At 39.2% G+C, this 15,918-nt stretch overlaps 1 protein-coding gene across 4 annotated transcripts in view; it reads left to right on the forward strand.

Annotated features, from left to right (window-relative positions):
• Positions 1-15,918, forward strand: part of ptprub (protein tyrosine phosphatase receptor type Ub) — a 216,417-nt gene that overhangs the window by 129,847 nt on the left and 70,652 nt on the right. For all 4 annotated transcript variants that reach the window (XM_015348716.2, XM_006631389.3, XM_015348717.2 and 1 more), the window contains exons 5-7: positions 2,786-2,901; positions 6,472-6,646; positions 14,411-14,704. In XM_015348716.2, coding sequence (XP_015204202.1) covers positions 2,786-2,901; positions 6,472-6,646; positions 14,411-14,704 — 585 coding nt within the window. The remainder of the gene's footprint in view (positions 1-2,785; positions 2,902-6,471; positions 6,647-14,410; positions 14,705-15,918) is intronic.

The raw sequence follows: 15,918 nt of genomic DNA on the forward strand, positions 1-15,918 counted from the left end.
ACCTACATGTCTAGTGACTCTTTTTATTCACACTGGGTTGAACCTCCTTTAGTCACCTGATATGGGCAGAGACAAATGTGTCTGATCTTCACTCCATAGTGGCCTGTACCTGGTACAGGGTTGATCGTTTTCTGAATTGCCAGTGCATTGCAGATGCTTTCTTTTGAACCCTGCTGTTTCCATTAAATAATTAAGAATCTCATTAGGGCACAGTGAGTCAGTAGATGGACCTGGATGAACTGTGTTGAGTGGCAGTGTTCCAGGGTGTTGAAATTACCATTTGGCCCACAGAAAAAAAAAAAAAGAAATCATCTCCTGCTTTAAATTCAAACTACACAGCTTTGCTGAGGAAATATGCATGACATTTCTATTGTGCTCTCCTGAGCCCACGTTTTTATTTCAAGCAAGCATTCGAGTAAAATAAAATATTTATCATATTATATAAGCCTCAGGACAAAATCTGACATATTTAAATAACAAGTCGATCGTCAAAGGCAGACCTTTTTTTCCATATTTTTTTGTCTCTGCACTTGTAAAGACGTATGAATTATAAATTAACCAGGGGTCCCTTAGCGGGATTGTGTCCATAGGAAAAGCTGAAATCTGTAGATTTCATGAGAGTAGCATCCCTCCTGTCTGTTTGCTGAAATAAGACCAACAAATTGCCAGTTCCCTAGCCAGAAATTAGCAGCAGGCTCAGAACCTTAAGGCAAAACTGGCTGTCTCTTTTCATTTTCAGCTTAGCTTCCATTGCAGGTTATTGTATTTCTGTCTTTCGACAGCATTTGGCAATGTGGACAAGATTCTGTTATCACTAATTATAGCATTAAAGCATAACAAACCTGCTATTGTGTTCTAAAAGGTTAGGGATCCCATTTTCCATAATTAAAAGACTGGACACCCTGCTTAGGAAATTCTGCAATATGCTGGGAGGCTTCTCATGAGATATTGAGATTTGCATTTTTCTGTCTGATTATTTCGTTCTTTTATTCCTTTCTTACGTGTTCCTCTGCGATTGCAGTTTGCCATGCTAGAATGCAGCCCAGAATAAACAGAGTGAGGATATCTCTCAAATCCATGTTTGAAAAATGTATCTTGGGAAAGCAAATTCACAATACACCATTGCATGGAGATGGTGCAATGTAATTTGTTTTCCCTTTGCATGTATCGGTGTTGATGGGCAAAATAATAATTTACATACAGTATACTTGTCTTTGTTTTTGTGTGCATTTTGAATAAGCTAGGAAGTAAAATTAAAACAGCAAGAACTGAAATTCTTACCATGTACATTTTAAATCAAACTTTTATTTAACCTTTTAAATCAATAGTGAGCAACTAATAATAATTGACAAAGATGACCTATAAAGTTAGGCTGGTCTTGCTATATGAGTAAATCAACTTGCTGAAGGAGTCAATAGTGTTGTCCCACCTGGGATATGAGCTTATAACCTTTCAGTTACAAGTCCAGAACCTTTTAACTAATCCGCAGTGCTGAGGCCTATTATGAGGAAAACATTAAAAGGTCACATAAAATTGGGCAGCATGGTGGAACAGTGGCTTTACTGCCTCACAGCACTGGGGCTGTCGGTTCAATTCCTGAGGTGCTATCTGTGTGGAGTTTGTATGTTTCTCCTTGTGCTCGTGTGGGTTTCCTCTTGGTGCTCCTGTTTCCTCCCACAGCCCAAACTCAGACTGGTAGGTTAATTGGATTCTGGTAAAAGTGCCTCTGGGGACATACTCCGGCTCCCCCACAAACACGACATATAATGCAGTTAGATGAGGGGTGGGTGGACACTTTAATTAATTCATCGATCTGATGTTCACCTCTCATCACATCACATCCTCTTCTTCAAGAAAAGTTTATCATTGTGTTACTTGTATACTTGTTTGCTTTACAAATATTTTTGAATCCCAGTGTCAAACATTGTTACACCTACCAATATGACACCTAAAGCAATGTTATAAAAATATGCAGTAAAAGTAAGATAACCATCTCCCAAAGCCCATTAGAGCTAAAGGAATTAATGGGTCAGGAGAGCACACACACAGAAGATCATGTGGAAAGCTCAAGCCTCAGAATTAGTGGAGTGAATGTGAAAGGACGTTGGAGATTGGAGCTAATTTGAGATGAATTTTTGAGAAAGCCTCAAAAGTGAGTTTTTTTTCCAATGCATAAAGAACAACACTGACAATTCTTCACAGCTATTACTTTTACCATTGCTTTGGAATACTGTATATTCACTTTTTCATTCTCTACAATGAGCTGCACATTCAAAAGCCTCTGACGGTGTCACGTTGCTTTTGTAAATAAGTTGACAGTAAATAGCCTGCATTCACTGTTTAGGCTTTTGTTTTAGCCAATTTCAGTTTCCGATTCCAAACAGTGCACTATTAACTGTGAGCTGGACTGAATGTTCAGACAGATTCCCTCAGAGAATTTAAAAGAAAACAAGCTTGCACGTAGCACACTGCCTTTCAGATCGGAAAGCATAATCTATGTTGTATGCATATCACTGTATTTTGTGAATTGTAGGGGTTTATGTTCTGCACCATTAATAAACTTAGTGTGTGTATTTTAGACCGAAAATATTAGGGTGCAATTATTAAGTCCTTAATTGTAACGGTAAAGTTATTTTGTATTTACAGTAAAAAGGTTCGCAGAAGGTTTTCAAATTCAATGGTCCATCAGCTGAGCTGAATACTTATTATTTCAGTACAGTGCTTGAATGTAAGTTCCTATTGTGCTGTGTCAGTAACCTCTGTTCTCCTTCTCCCCCCTCTCCAGATAAAGCCCCCCACTTCTCTCGACTGGGTGATGTGGAGGTTAATGCTGGGCAAAATGCCACCTTCCAGTGTGTGGCATCAGGGCGGGCATCGGAGACTGAGAGGTTCCTGCTGGAGGTTAGTATGGAACAGACTAAAGAAGGCTGTCTCTGTTCCAACACTAAATACTCATTAAAACTGTGCTTCTGTGTAGAATAAAAGCCACCCTAATAATGAAATAACTGTTACATGCTGAAGTTGTTACAGAAAAAAAATGAAATCTACTGTAGGTGTACCTAGGTGTGCATGATTACATTGCTATCTTTTACATAGTTCAGTGATGCACTTTTTTCATTTTTAATCTAGAAAAAGCTGATTCTGTTGTCTATGATGTACAGTACAGGAGGTACTCTACAGTATACACTGCAAATGATGGTTTTGCTCAGAATAATAATTCTGCACTGTAGGATGTCTGGCTGTAAAGAAATGTATTCTGAAAATCTTCCTTTAAGTAGATTTTAAAGGCATGTTTAAATCTACATAAATCCTACTTAAGTCTGGTTTGACTCTGTGAGTTAGCAACAACAGCGGTGCCGCAGAATGGCAGCCCCCATGGTGCCTTGCAAAATCTTGGGTTGGTTTTATTTCACATGATGTCTAAGGCTGTATTTGTGGGAAAAAGAGGCTCATATCCTGTCGAGGCTTTAAGCCGAACGCATTATTCTAGCAAAGTGTTCAGTCTTTTCGTGACTAGTAAAGAGTTTTTACAAAAATGAGATCATAGTAATGCAACAGCAAAAACTCTGAACGTAACCCATGAAGGTTCTGCCTTGTTCAAAATACGTGTTGGCTCTTTCCTTGTTCAATACGCATGTGTTTTTCCAAGGAGGAAGGCTTTTGTATGTAAATTTCCCCTTTGTAAATTAAAAAGGCTACTTTTCATCACTCTGAAAGAACTGCCCTTTCTGTTTTGCTTTTTACTGCAGAATGAAATACATAAAGAGAATAAAAAGAGAGAGTTTCCAAGCCTCCATTTTCCCTCACTATCCCATTTGAGCTTTTCATTTTTCAACCTCTGTGCATATCAAGCTAGAAAGCTAATTAGATTGTGGGGTTATGTTACTATGATGATAACCTTGGTTTCAAAAAACATATTTAGTCTAAAACTGAATTCCTGGAAGGGGTACATTATAATATCCATCAGTACAGAAACACAGAACCTGAGGAGCCTGTAAAGTAAAGGTGCTTGGTAGTTGTGACATTTGAGTTACGTGTTTGTTATACAGTATGTTAAGTCATGTATAGCTGAACATTGCCTCATTTTCTCTGGGCTATTTAGACTGCACAGGTAGAAGTGACAGAGCACTGGAGGGGTTGGGTCAGCCTCACTTGACCTTGCTTATCACTCTGTAAGAACAGAGTTAATTCTTTATTTCATCAGTTCATTATTCTCATGTTCTCCTGCTGTCAGCATCTTGGTTGAATTCCAGATCAGGCCAACAGGTGTTACAAGCTTGCTTGCTTCCCTTAATTAACTAATTAGGGATCAATATGAAAATAAAACGTTTGGGCTCATAAACTATTTTCTGGCTGGAATAAGGATGTTAGCTGTGATAGACGGAGGAAGTGTATCACTTCATGGAGATAACCCTAGTCCAAATCTAGCAGCATAGTCCTGTAGTTTTATAATAGTCTGGTTGGAGGGGTGTTTCCCTTCCTGGCCTTTTGCAACTGGGTGATGCTAGGCAGATGTTGATTCTGCCATGATCTGCCATGTTAAATAAAGCCATGATCTGACAATATTTTTCTTATTATCAAGAAATACATTAAATACATAATTTTAAAACACATTCTTCAGATTTCAGTCAAATCGGTGTTTCCGAATTGTCCCTGTATTTGTGTCCTGTGAGGATTTCCAGGGTGTAGATCCATTTTACTATATGCCCTCTGCTTCCAGGATTACAGGAATAGCTCTGACAATGGATTGGCATTCTGACGATGGATTAGATAATTTAACAATGTTTTACTCTGAGGTGAAAATCTCCACACTTTTTAATGAATGACATTAATTATTGAACATCTCTTATATTGGTTTGATTTATGGCTAATTAAATTGTTTCTTGACCGCAGATATAACCGGGTTGCTTTTTTTCATTGATCGTTTCTGATTGATTTATCATCAGACAAATACTTTTTTCTGTGGTCTTCAATTCTGCCTTCTATTAGCCCCCGGTTTTATGTTATTTAATTGTCCTTTTTCCAGATTCCTCTTGGATCCTGTTTATATTCTGAATTATGCACTCCTGCTAATTGTTTTCTCAGTTTCTTGGTGTTGATTTTAAGAGCTAATGAAAACATTGTGATGTTTCTGTATTTCCATTTCTTAAAGATGTTTAATTAAGCAAATAAATAATATTGAGGTCAATGATTTTCACATTCATTTAATGCAAATCAGGGCTGGAACTGGCAGGCACTAAAATGATAAGGATACAAGAAAATCAGATTGATCTAAGAAAGGGTTTCAGTTAGATTAGATTTGAAATTCCAACTTATGATCCAATATGAAGGCAGAGGGCAATGTGTTGCAGTACAGTATGTCCCTTGTGAATCACATACTGTATTGGTTTGAGATCCTGTCCACACTGTGGACAATGAAGGTCTTGAAACTTTAAAACAAGATTCTGTGACAGTATCACAGTCAAACATGAAAGAAACCAAATCTACCCCCTTAAAAGACCTCTTGCATTAATTGTGTTCAAAGTGGGTTTCCTGCTCTAGAACCATAATTTCAATGTACAGTTTGTCATTTAGTAGTGGTTATATTGTAAAATGCTTTTGGATCCTAGAATTGGACTACATAAGTGCCATTAGTTAGACTTTTAAGATGGAACAGGCAGACACTAGACATTGCAAACAGTCTAAGGAATCCCTACTATACTGATGTACGTTCATCTGTTTCAGAAATGCCGCCAGTGGAAATGCCATGCAGTGTGAACAAGGCAATACATAAAGATGATAAGAATGGGATGCAATGATCATAGAGGTTCATTCTGGAAGATTCTGTCGATAACAGTAAATCAGACAAATCTTCAATAAACACATTTTGCTCTTAATAAAGATCTGTCTGGAAACTGTTGTTCATTAGTATAAATAACTTGCAAAACCATAGTTATAGTTTTATTTAGATTACCATTTAAAGAGTATTCAGCATTCTTCTGAATCATTAGGCAACTCCAAGAGGTGGTTTAGCTGCTCTAAATTATGGGTACCAGCTATGTTGAATGTGAAAAGGGATATACTGTACTGAACTGTCAGTAGTCTTGGAAAGAAATGTATGATAGATCACCTTGCACACAGAATGCATCCTGAACCATGTGTAATTCTGCATAAAGAATTTTTTAGAAAAATGGATTACTAATATTTGTCATTAATAAAAACAAAATTCCAGATCATTAATTTGTAACATGACAGATGATGAAAATGGCACATGTGCTTCAGGGCTCCCTTCTGTTTGAAGTGAATGTGAAGATTTCATCCTCTTCAAATTTCAGGTCTTGACAAGGTTGGATTACAAAGAGCTGTGCTACTCGGGTTGATATTGATCCTGAACTCTGTTCTCTGCCTGGGTAGCCAGTCGTTCTTGTTGAGAGGGTGATGGGGTAAGTGGTGCTGAGCTGGGTGTCTGACTCCCATACGTTTCTCCAATAGCGGCACAATGGGGACGTGACTCTGGCCTCATCGGTGAAGCACCTCAGTCACCGGCGCTTCCTGGCCTCCTTCCAGCTGGACATGGTCCAGCGGGGCGGACAGGACCTGTACCGTTGCGTTACGCAGTCCTCCCGCGGCTCAGGGGTCTCCAACTTTGCAGAGCTCATCGTCAAAGGTAAGCGCCCCAAACATCCACACTGACCTTTCACTTCCCTCTGACTGTGAGGTGCTTACGATGAGCACCGATTCGGGTAAGGATGAATCCAAAAGCACCTGCAAATGGGCAGGCCAGATCCAGTACAGTAATCTGTGCTGAGATAATTCCCTGTGTTTTCAAGTGTCTTTTCATGCTTTGAATGGAGTGCAGACACATGTGCACACTGTGCCAACCCATTGGGCGTGTTGTAAAGGGATTCTTAAAAATAGGAGGATCTAGGCCAACAGATGCACAAAACACCCAGCCTAATGGGTAAAAAAAAGTGAATTTTTATTTACAGTGCAAGGAATAAAAAAAAGCCTAAGATTCTTTTTTAACTACTAATTAAACTTCTTCTTGAAGTCCCTCTCTATTACAGCAGAGCAGCTAAACTTCTTACTGGCCTCAAATATACTCTCCACTGAGACTCTTCACAAAATTGGCAGGCTTTCAAACATCCACATGCTCAACACTACTCACTCAGACGGTATTCAGTTCAAGCAGTATTAAAGACCTCAAACAGTTTCTTGGGCCATGGTCAGTCCTTCTCCCCCTGGTGAGTGCATCTCACAGGGGTTCTGCCCTCTACCACTTCCGTGTCCCTGTACCCACACTTGCGGACTTGCGCATTCTGGCTCAGGTCTGCAAGGGCTTTCGCCGCCCCATCTCTAAATTTTTGTGCTCAGCAGCGCCCCCAGTGCGCCCTTCTCTGAAATCCGCTGAAGGGAATTGCCTGGAATTCTTTGCGGAACGTTGACGTTTCACTTTCTAACCTATCAAAGCAGAGAGAAGATGCTACAGAGAATAAAACATTCACATGTTAGTAAATGTATAAGTTTTTACAGTTTTAAATCTCGTAAGATGTTGTGTAAAAATAAAATATTATGTGGCTACTTTAGGTTCATACTGCATGTATTCTAGATATGAAGTTTTGACATAAAGCTTTTATTTCGTTTCCACATTTTCGACTGATGAATATTCGTTTACCTGCGGTGTGTTTTGCACAAGGGATATTTAATAGTAGGCATATTTAATAATACAAAGCTTTGAGATATTGCCAAGGTCACCTTATTTAGTTTACATTGAATGACCGTGAAAGTACACAGCTTTGAATAAACAGTGGTATTGCCAAAGTATCCGTAGTTTACTTCGCCCGTACTGAGTCGAGCCTGCTCAATGCGAATGAACACGATGTGTTTTTTTGTGCAGGGATAGACGAGATGAAATTCAATTTCATCAAACTGCCAGCTGAGAATGTAGAATTCTTTAAAAATAATTTGCCTGCATGCACTTAGTCACTGGAAAAGCAACATCAACAATAGACAGCGTTTTGACCCTGAGCCGGTAACCAGCGAGAGAGACTTAGTGCCGTCATGCGAGGGTGTCCCATTACTCTATATACCGATGCGCCCTCGGATACTCGCGCACAGAAGTGCGGACTTGGAGGAAGGGCTTAATGCGCAGTGCGAGAATTGCAAGACGGCCTTAGACAGCAGATTCACTTGTACAGACTGAACCAGAAGGCGTCTGCTTCCTGCTTTTTAAACAGTCACCCGACCAATTGTCTTCCTGCAACTGGTCAGGTGACTTAGACCAGCGGCATCTTATTCCCCCAGTAGTTTCTGGGAAATGTGTTCCAAACAGGGCTCTTCTCTCACTAAGCCATTGGAAAATATACAGCTTACGATCCTGGCGTGGAAACTCCCTTTTCCATGCAATATCCTGCCCAAGGGTTTAGCTAAACGGCCAGTGTTACCGTGGTGGTTAGAGTTTGTTAGCCCCTTAGCTCAGACAGTTCTGTAGCAACACTGATGGAGTGAACCTTGGAACCAGAAAGTCCTGCTCCATTTCCCTTTCACTGGTGATGGGGCACCATTCCACCAGCTCTGCATAGACCACCTGTTTGAAGAGGAAGTCGAGTGAATGCAAGCAGAGAATTAAATAATCCCTGGCTGAGATGATTTATATCTTTCTTCAATCAAGTTATGGATGAAATCATCTGTATCTTCCCCAGTGAATGCAGAGGATTTCTTCAGATCAGTGATTATCCTGTGCAATATAAAATGCTTCAGACATTCTGCGTCAGAAATAGTACTTTCCTGTAGTGTATTTATATACTGAATGCTCTAAAAAAAATAGAATAGGAAAGCTTCTGTATCTATTTTAAGATATTTTAATTGGCTCTTTTATCAATTAACTTTTGATGATAATTCTTTTTCTAAGCTGAAAAAAGCAGGTTGATTAAGTCATCGATTTTATTGTATAACAACCCTAATTTGAAATCACCAATTATTTGTAGGCTATATTATTTTTCTGGCAACCTTTACTGCTTGGTAGAGAATGAAATATGTGGTCATGCTTATATTACTCTAATACAGCAGTACAAGATTAAGTAATTAAAGAAATACAGGTATTGATCAAGTGTACAGTCTTAACAGGATTCCCTTATCCCTTATTATATATTTTCACAATTAAAATAGTCATCTTGAATTCCATGCGACATTTACAGTCTATATACAGAAATATAGTTTTTGTGACAATTAAAAACATTATCTTATGACCCTGAAACAAATTAAAAAAGCTTCAAAATAGAGTCAGCAAAGACCAAAGTGAATTATCTCAAGCTATTCAAAAGCAAAATCTAGTAACTCTGAAACAGTTGTCCATTCACTGAGAACAAATCTTATTACTTTTCAGCAGATGGTTTTGACAGAGGTGGCCTATTCACTCTTCCCACTCACATTTCTAAGAAGAATAGCGTCTGTTTCTTTTTAATTACCTGATGAATTAAGCCATGATGTTCCTCTAAAAGAGTGTTCAAGCATTAGTGCTAAATTGAGTTACGAACAAGTTATGAACGGTAAATGATGCACACTGCCGCTTGCTGTGAATTCTGCGATTAATAAATTGTGGAATATAAATGTTTTGGTTTTCTGCCAAGTGTTACCTTTGTTGCTTTTATTCTGAAAAAGAAGGACGCTGTTTAACAATTATAAGCAAACTTAAAGTTACTTTTGCTTTATCTAATCTTTAAACAAAGATGATCTAATCTTAAACAGGTTTAACACTGATCAATTTCAGTGACTCTACAAGTGATGACAAAAGATTAAAGATTACAAAACTGATTTCTGAAGTTACTGGAGCTCATGTAAGCTCTCGTCCTGAACCTGCTTCCACTTTGTGGCCAGAGACATTGCTGTCTTGTAATATGATTACATATTAATATTTAGGTGCAAAGCATGCCTTTCAGTGCAGGATTATGTGAGTGGGTCTCTTTTGAACTATTGTGTTTGACCTGAAGGGCATCCTGTCTGCTTTACAAAAATAAGATGGAAAAATGAGCTCCTGGTGCTGGCAGGATCTCGGGGATTTCCAGGCTGGAAAACTATAATGTTTTGATATTATTTATCGTATTTTTCTTTTTACTGAGGAATGTGTTAGCAGTGTTTTTGGAGTGCAGTAGAGCCATGTTAGTATCTCTTTTAATTAAATCCACCAAGAAAGCTACATCGATTTATTGTTTGGAAGCAGAAGCTTGGTTTTTCCTTTTTAATGACTTCAAAACTTGACCTCCCACTTAACCTTTCTTGAGAGCAGCAGGTAAGCTTCTGTTCTTCCTGGGGACTGTTCTGGAGTTTATTAAACTACTTCTAGTTTGTGAGAATACACACTATCTACAACCACAAAATTACATTGAAAGCAACCAACAAAACAAAAGAAAATACTGTAAGAGTCAAAATGGCCACGATATAGTGTAAGAAATGTACTAGCAGTCATGCACTTTGGTGAATTTTCTGGATTGATAAGAAATGGTAGCACCCTCTGAATAAAAACTACTCCTTCTTTTCACTCTGGTTCTTTCTGCTGTTCCAACCAAAAGGCAGTTCAACACATATTGTCAGTTGAATTTCAGTGATGATTCCCACAAAGGGCCAAGTCTGATGTGGCTGGAAGGAGAGCTTATTACTGTTCTCCACTCCGCAGCCACTCTCCCTGCTGCATGCCTTCTCTGACAGGAGCCTGGAAGATTAATCAGAGCCCTTGACCCAGCTGCCATTCCAGCTGGACCATGATGCTGTGCGCTGCCGAGTTTCCCACTCCTTTTCCCTGGGGGTGTGTTTGGTGGCGGTGATGGCACCGTGCCCTAGGACAAAGCAGCACATAAAGGCAGGAGTGACAGGAGACCCGGTGCAATTTTTCTGATTCACTCCCTTTCCTTTTAACCCTGCAAATTCCATACTAGAGGATCTTGTGGCCAGGAACATGCTTACCCGGTCGGCAATTGTACTAGAGTGGATTAGACTGATGATTTGAATGCAGCTGCTCGTTATATAGTAAAATTTGAAAAGTGACTTGTCTAGTGGCTAAGATAAGCATGGCTCATCAAAAGCACAAATTCTCAGATACTGTAATGCAGATACTGTATACTGTAAATAAGGGCAAATTGAAATGATGTGGCAATGTCTTACTTAGATGTAAATTCATAGTTCTATTAATATTTTTAAGCCTAGAGAACAGATGCATGCTGGAGCCCCACGCTATGCAGAGCTTGTGTGTATGAGTGTGAGAATTAGAACAACATGACATGTTCCACTTTGTGGGAATGCTATGGCAACAACTGCTCGGTTACATACCTGTTATGCTGTTACCAGAAGTTGTGACAGGTGATAATGAGGGTGACATTCTTTAATGAAAGGAAAACTTCACTGAGCTAGTGAGTGTAGGATACAGCAAATGCTTTAGTACATAAGGCAAAGAGCCTTACTATGTTAAGGGGACCCACATAGTACAGTGATCCAGTGTTCCCTGTGGACTATTGCTGATATCGGAAGTATCAGTTTTCTATGTCAAACCGCCACATATTTCAGTGTTTTTTCTGCTCCATTTCATGGCTCCCCTTGTGTCAGATACAAATTAATTCTTTGAAAAGGCTCATTACTGCAGCAAAACGTTCTTGCCCTCGTTGACTAAGTTTCTTGGAGTGCACTGCTAGATTAAGTGTCGAAAAGCGAATTTGTATGGGAGTTCAGATCCCAAAACTGGTGTCTTGGCTGCATTTCTACAACACCCAGCAGGGAGAGCCTATTTAAAACTCGTTATTAGTTTTCAATTAAACAAGGAAGAAAAGTCTGTAGTTTGGAAATGAGCTGGAGGTCTGGATATGTGTGCCGGTGCCGTGAGAATGTTTATTTTTCCGTGGCTGTGTTTTCAAAGGGGGATTTCAGTGATTGTGCCTTAAGCAAGCAATTTACAAAACAATTTACACTCATCTTGGAGTTGTTGGGTAGAGCAGCAAAATTCCCAGCTTTTTTCACTTCATTTGTAGATATTGTTATCTTTGTCTGTCCAACCTCTCTCTCAATCTCTCTTTGTTGTGTGAGATTTTTTAGAAGATATAGATTTTACCATTCAATCTTTGAAAGCTGTGCCTGTAAACATGGAAATTCAGTTTGATGTAATGATAAGCATCTAACCTCAGCCTTGGATTTCTGCTCTGCTGACAGGCATGTATTAAATATCAGCCATTAGTATAGACCAAAGAGTATAGAGATACGTTTGTTCATGAGCTGACTCAAAAAAGAGCTTGGGCTAGTGATGCAAAGAAATCTTAAATTCTTGCAACATCTATAACATTACAGAGCAATTACAGTGATTGGAGTGCATGATGGGAGATATAATGTAGCCCAGAGGTTGCAATCCACACTTTGTCACTGGCCCATTGCATTAATCATTAGCCATAGCCTGCTAACTGAGCAGGTCTGGATACTTGCAGGTCTCAGTCCTAGTCAGTGAGGCTTGTCCTCTGTCCTTCCTAAAATGCTGTTGTCGGTGCCAAGGTGTGAGAAGGTGAAGCATTGACAAAACCTGTATAGAGGATGTGTGCTGCATTGATTCCTGCCAAGCTGGTGTGTAGGTTGCAGCTATGCTGTAGTTTCAATAGGAATTCAACATCGCAGGGCATAAAAGATGAGGTATCAGTGCTAATAATTTTTCGAAGCAGAGGTTGAATGTTGGGGACCTGAAGAACAAAGACCATATAGCATCTAGCATCTATATGCTGTAGCATCTAGCATCACAGTCATGGGCCTTGTTTTAGAGGTCATTCTCTGGGGGAAAAATACCACAGCAGCTTGGATGAAAGTCAGAATGTGTTGACAGTACAGTCTCTTTGGAACTAGAGATTTATTGTGGAAAAGATTGCAAATATTTTTTTCTAATTGTTCTGTTCTCTATTTTTGCTCTTCCCTCACTTATTATCTTGCCTTATGTGATTTGTGATTTATATTTAAATGAGTCACATTTTAGTTACAGTTCTAATGTTTTCTAAGCTTTCTACAAAGCCTGGCTTTCTTTAGCCAATACGTTGAAATAGAAATCATTGAGCTTCAGTCATTTTTTTAATAATGCCTTTTGTGGTTTTGCATTATACACCATTTTAATACGCTTTACAAAGCATTGCTTTGAATTTAATACAATTGGTTGATGTTATCCAAGTCTTATTCATAACTAGGATAAATAAATACATATTCCTAGCTTCAGACACTGCACGCTAATTTAGGGGGAAAACAGTAGTCAGTGGAACTAAACCAATCACATCCCAAGCCAGTGAAAATACTGTATTTCATGAAAGGAATCTTGTCTGCAAGTAGATTTCCTTCCTTTTGCTTTGTTATTGATGCTGAGATAATTTAATCAATAATTTATTGCCCATATCTGCAGAAAAGAGATTCAAGCTAAGAATTAAAACAACTTGGTCAGTGTTGCAGTAATAAGAGATCCTGCTATTTCTCTTCTCCGAGCTTTTAGTTTTAATCAGTCTTCTCTCTCTTCTGTCATGAAATGCTTTGAATCCAATAGAATATATTGGCCACTGTTTTTTTTCTTCTTCCTGCTGATATAAAGGGTTTGAATACAGCAGTCTTCCAAAGCAGAAGGAGAATTAAACAATAATGAGACTCAAAAAGTGATATTATTTTCATGTTTGGCAGTTAGCTTGGTTTCTTTATCTTTATATTTTGTGCAGTTGTACAATTGTGGCTATGAGCATAAATTGAGCAGAAAACAATTTTGCCTACCTCCGTTATAACCATTTTATGTCTAGAAATGTGTCTTAAGCATGTTTATTGCCATACATGTTGTTGTGCTAAATCAGCAAATGTGATGAGTATGGGTGCAAATGTGCTTTTCAAATTGAATCTCTTCATTTTCTGCTTGAAATCTATTTGTATGTTCCCAGTGGTGCCCTCTTACTTGTACTTCTTTCAATCAGCAAGGTGTTTGCTGTTTTTAGTCCACCCGAATGTTAAACACTTCAGTTCTTGTAAGCTTTGTATTTTGACATTTAGAAAAAAATGCTATATCGCTTAACACCCAGTGCTGCTCTAGAAAAGCCTGACCCCAGTCATGGTTCTTTTAAAAAAAACATTGATTTTGCCAGTTTGATTTCTGAAGGTGTATTCTTTTTCTTTTCCCTCCCAGGAGGCTCCAAACATAGCTTGCTCACACCTGAAAAACCGTAGGGGGTGCCACTGAGAAAAATCCTGAATAAACTTTCTGCGCTGATCTCATTAGTAAGCAATGAGAAATATGGTACAAGCAGAAAACACTACAAAAAAAATGCATAAACCGAAAGATGTGTTGTGGAAGACCAGGTGAAAGTTAAGAGTAATATCAGCTGCAGTTGGAAAAATCTTTTTTGGGGGGGATTTGCCAGCCTAACGTTGACTTGTCTTTTCCTGACAGTACCTCCATCACCCATTGCACCTCCCCAGCTGCTGCGGGCGGGGTCCACCTACTTGATCATACAGCTCAACACCAACTCCATCCTTGGCGACGGGCCCATCATCCGCCGGGAGATCGAGTACCGCGCCAGCCAGGCGCCGTGGTCAGAGGTGCACGGCGTCAACATGGCCACATACAAACTGTGGCACCTTGACCCCGACACGGAGTACCACATCAGTGTACTGCTGACCCGCCCAGGGGAGGGGGGCACGGGGCCGCCCGGTCCGCCCCTGATCAGCCGTACCAAGTGTGCAGGTGAGTGCGGACAGGCAGTGCAGGGAGCTGAGGCAGCCATCAAGTACTGACATGCTGATAATTTAGGAGGAGAACTCAGTTCAAGATCAATGGATCGTACATTTCCTACCAGCCCCAGTGCTGCCCTGAAGACCTCTGCTCTATAAATATGATGAAATAAGGAAAGCTGCATATACCTGAGTTTCCTGCAGCCTTCCTGAAATATTTTAAAACGATTAAGCTTCTCTTGCACTGGTTTTAACGCCTGGAGTGCTCTCCTTAGCCTGTGTTCATTATTCCAATTTTAAAAATCCCACTTGTTCAGAACTCCATAAATGTTCTATCAGCTTATCTCATGTAAAGTACTATGTGGTGTGCAAAATGTTCAATAGTAGGATTTCAGATCCCAAACTCCTTTGAAGCTTTATTCACATCTTCCACGTGACCTCTGCTCACCTTCCTCATCTCCAATGGACATGCAGCCTGCTATGAATTTATAATTATTGACACTACATATGAAACAAGTAATGCTTTTGGTTACATGTTATGTAAAAAATATGAGGATATCATAATTTAAGAATATCAGAATAATATACACAATATTAACTATTGTGATTCTGGTATATAGCACAGTGGTACAGGAAAGATGGCTGGTTTATTCAGATTGTTATTTTTGTATGTCTTTAACTGTACTATGTGTTGTTCCTGGCATACAGACTAGTTTTGTGAAACTTAAAAATGGGGATCATATTCTCCTGCCAGACCTCCCACACAATTACCATTTAATTAGCAAATAGCCATCATCTCAATCTAAGTGCTTCCCTCTCTTTTTGGAATATTTTGATTACTGATTGATTATGGCAATTATGCTGGAAGCTGGGTCAGTACACATAACTGATCCTTTTGTTTTGTTATGTGCTTTGGTCTGATTTCAAGAACAACCCCCTCCAAGATCTGTTAGATAGACATATGCTGTTTTATTTCCTTTGGACATCTGATTTATTTAAAACATGATGGTGCAGTGAAGCACTCCAGCGATGGAAACAAAGAAATGGGAGAATCTGATATAGATTTCCTCCACCTCAGTAATGGCCCCATTATTTTCTTGGCACATATCCCTGGTGGAGCTACAAAAAACCTGAAACTCATTGTTGGCAGAAAGCCGGATTTGGATAAAAATGCATAGTTGGTAGGAAAACCAAGTAACCTATGATGGTTCAGGGGTTTAGTAACAA

This window comes from Lepisosteus oculatus, chromosome 11 (genome assembly GCF_040954835.1).
Source record: "Lepisosteus oculatus isolate fLepOcu1 chromosome 11, fLepOcu1.hap2, whole genome shotgun sequence".
Lineage (NCBI taxonomy): Eukaryota > Metazoa > Chordata > Actinopteri > Semionotiformes > Lepisosteidae > Lepisosteus > Lepisosteus oculatus.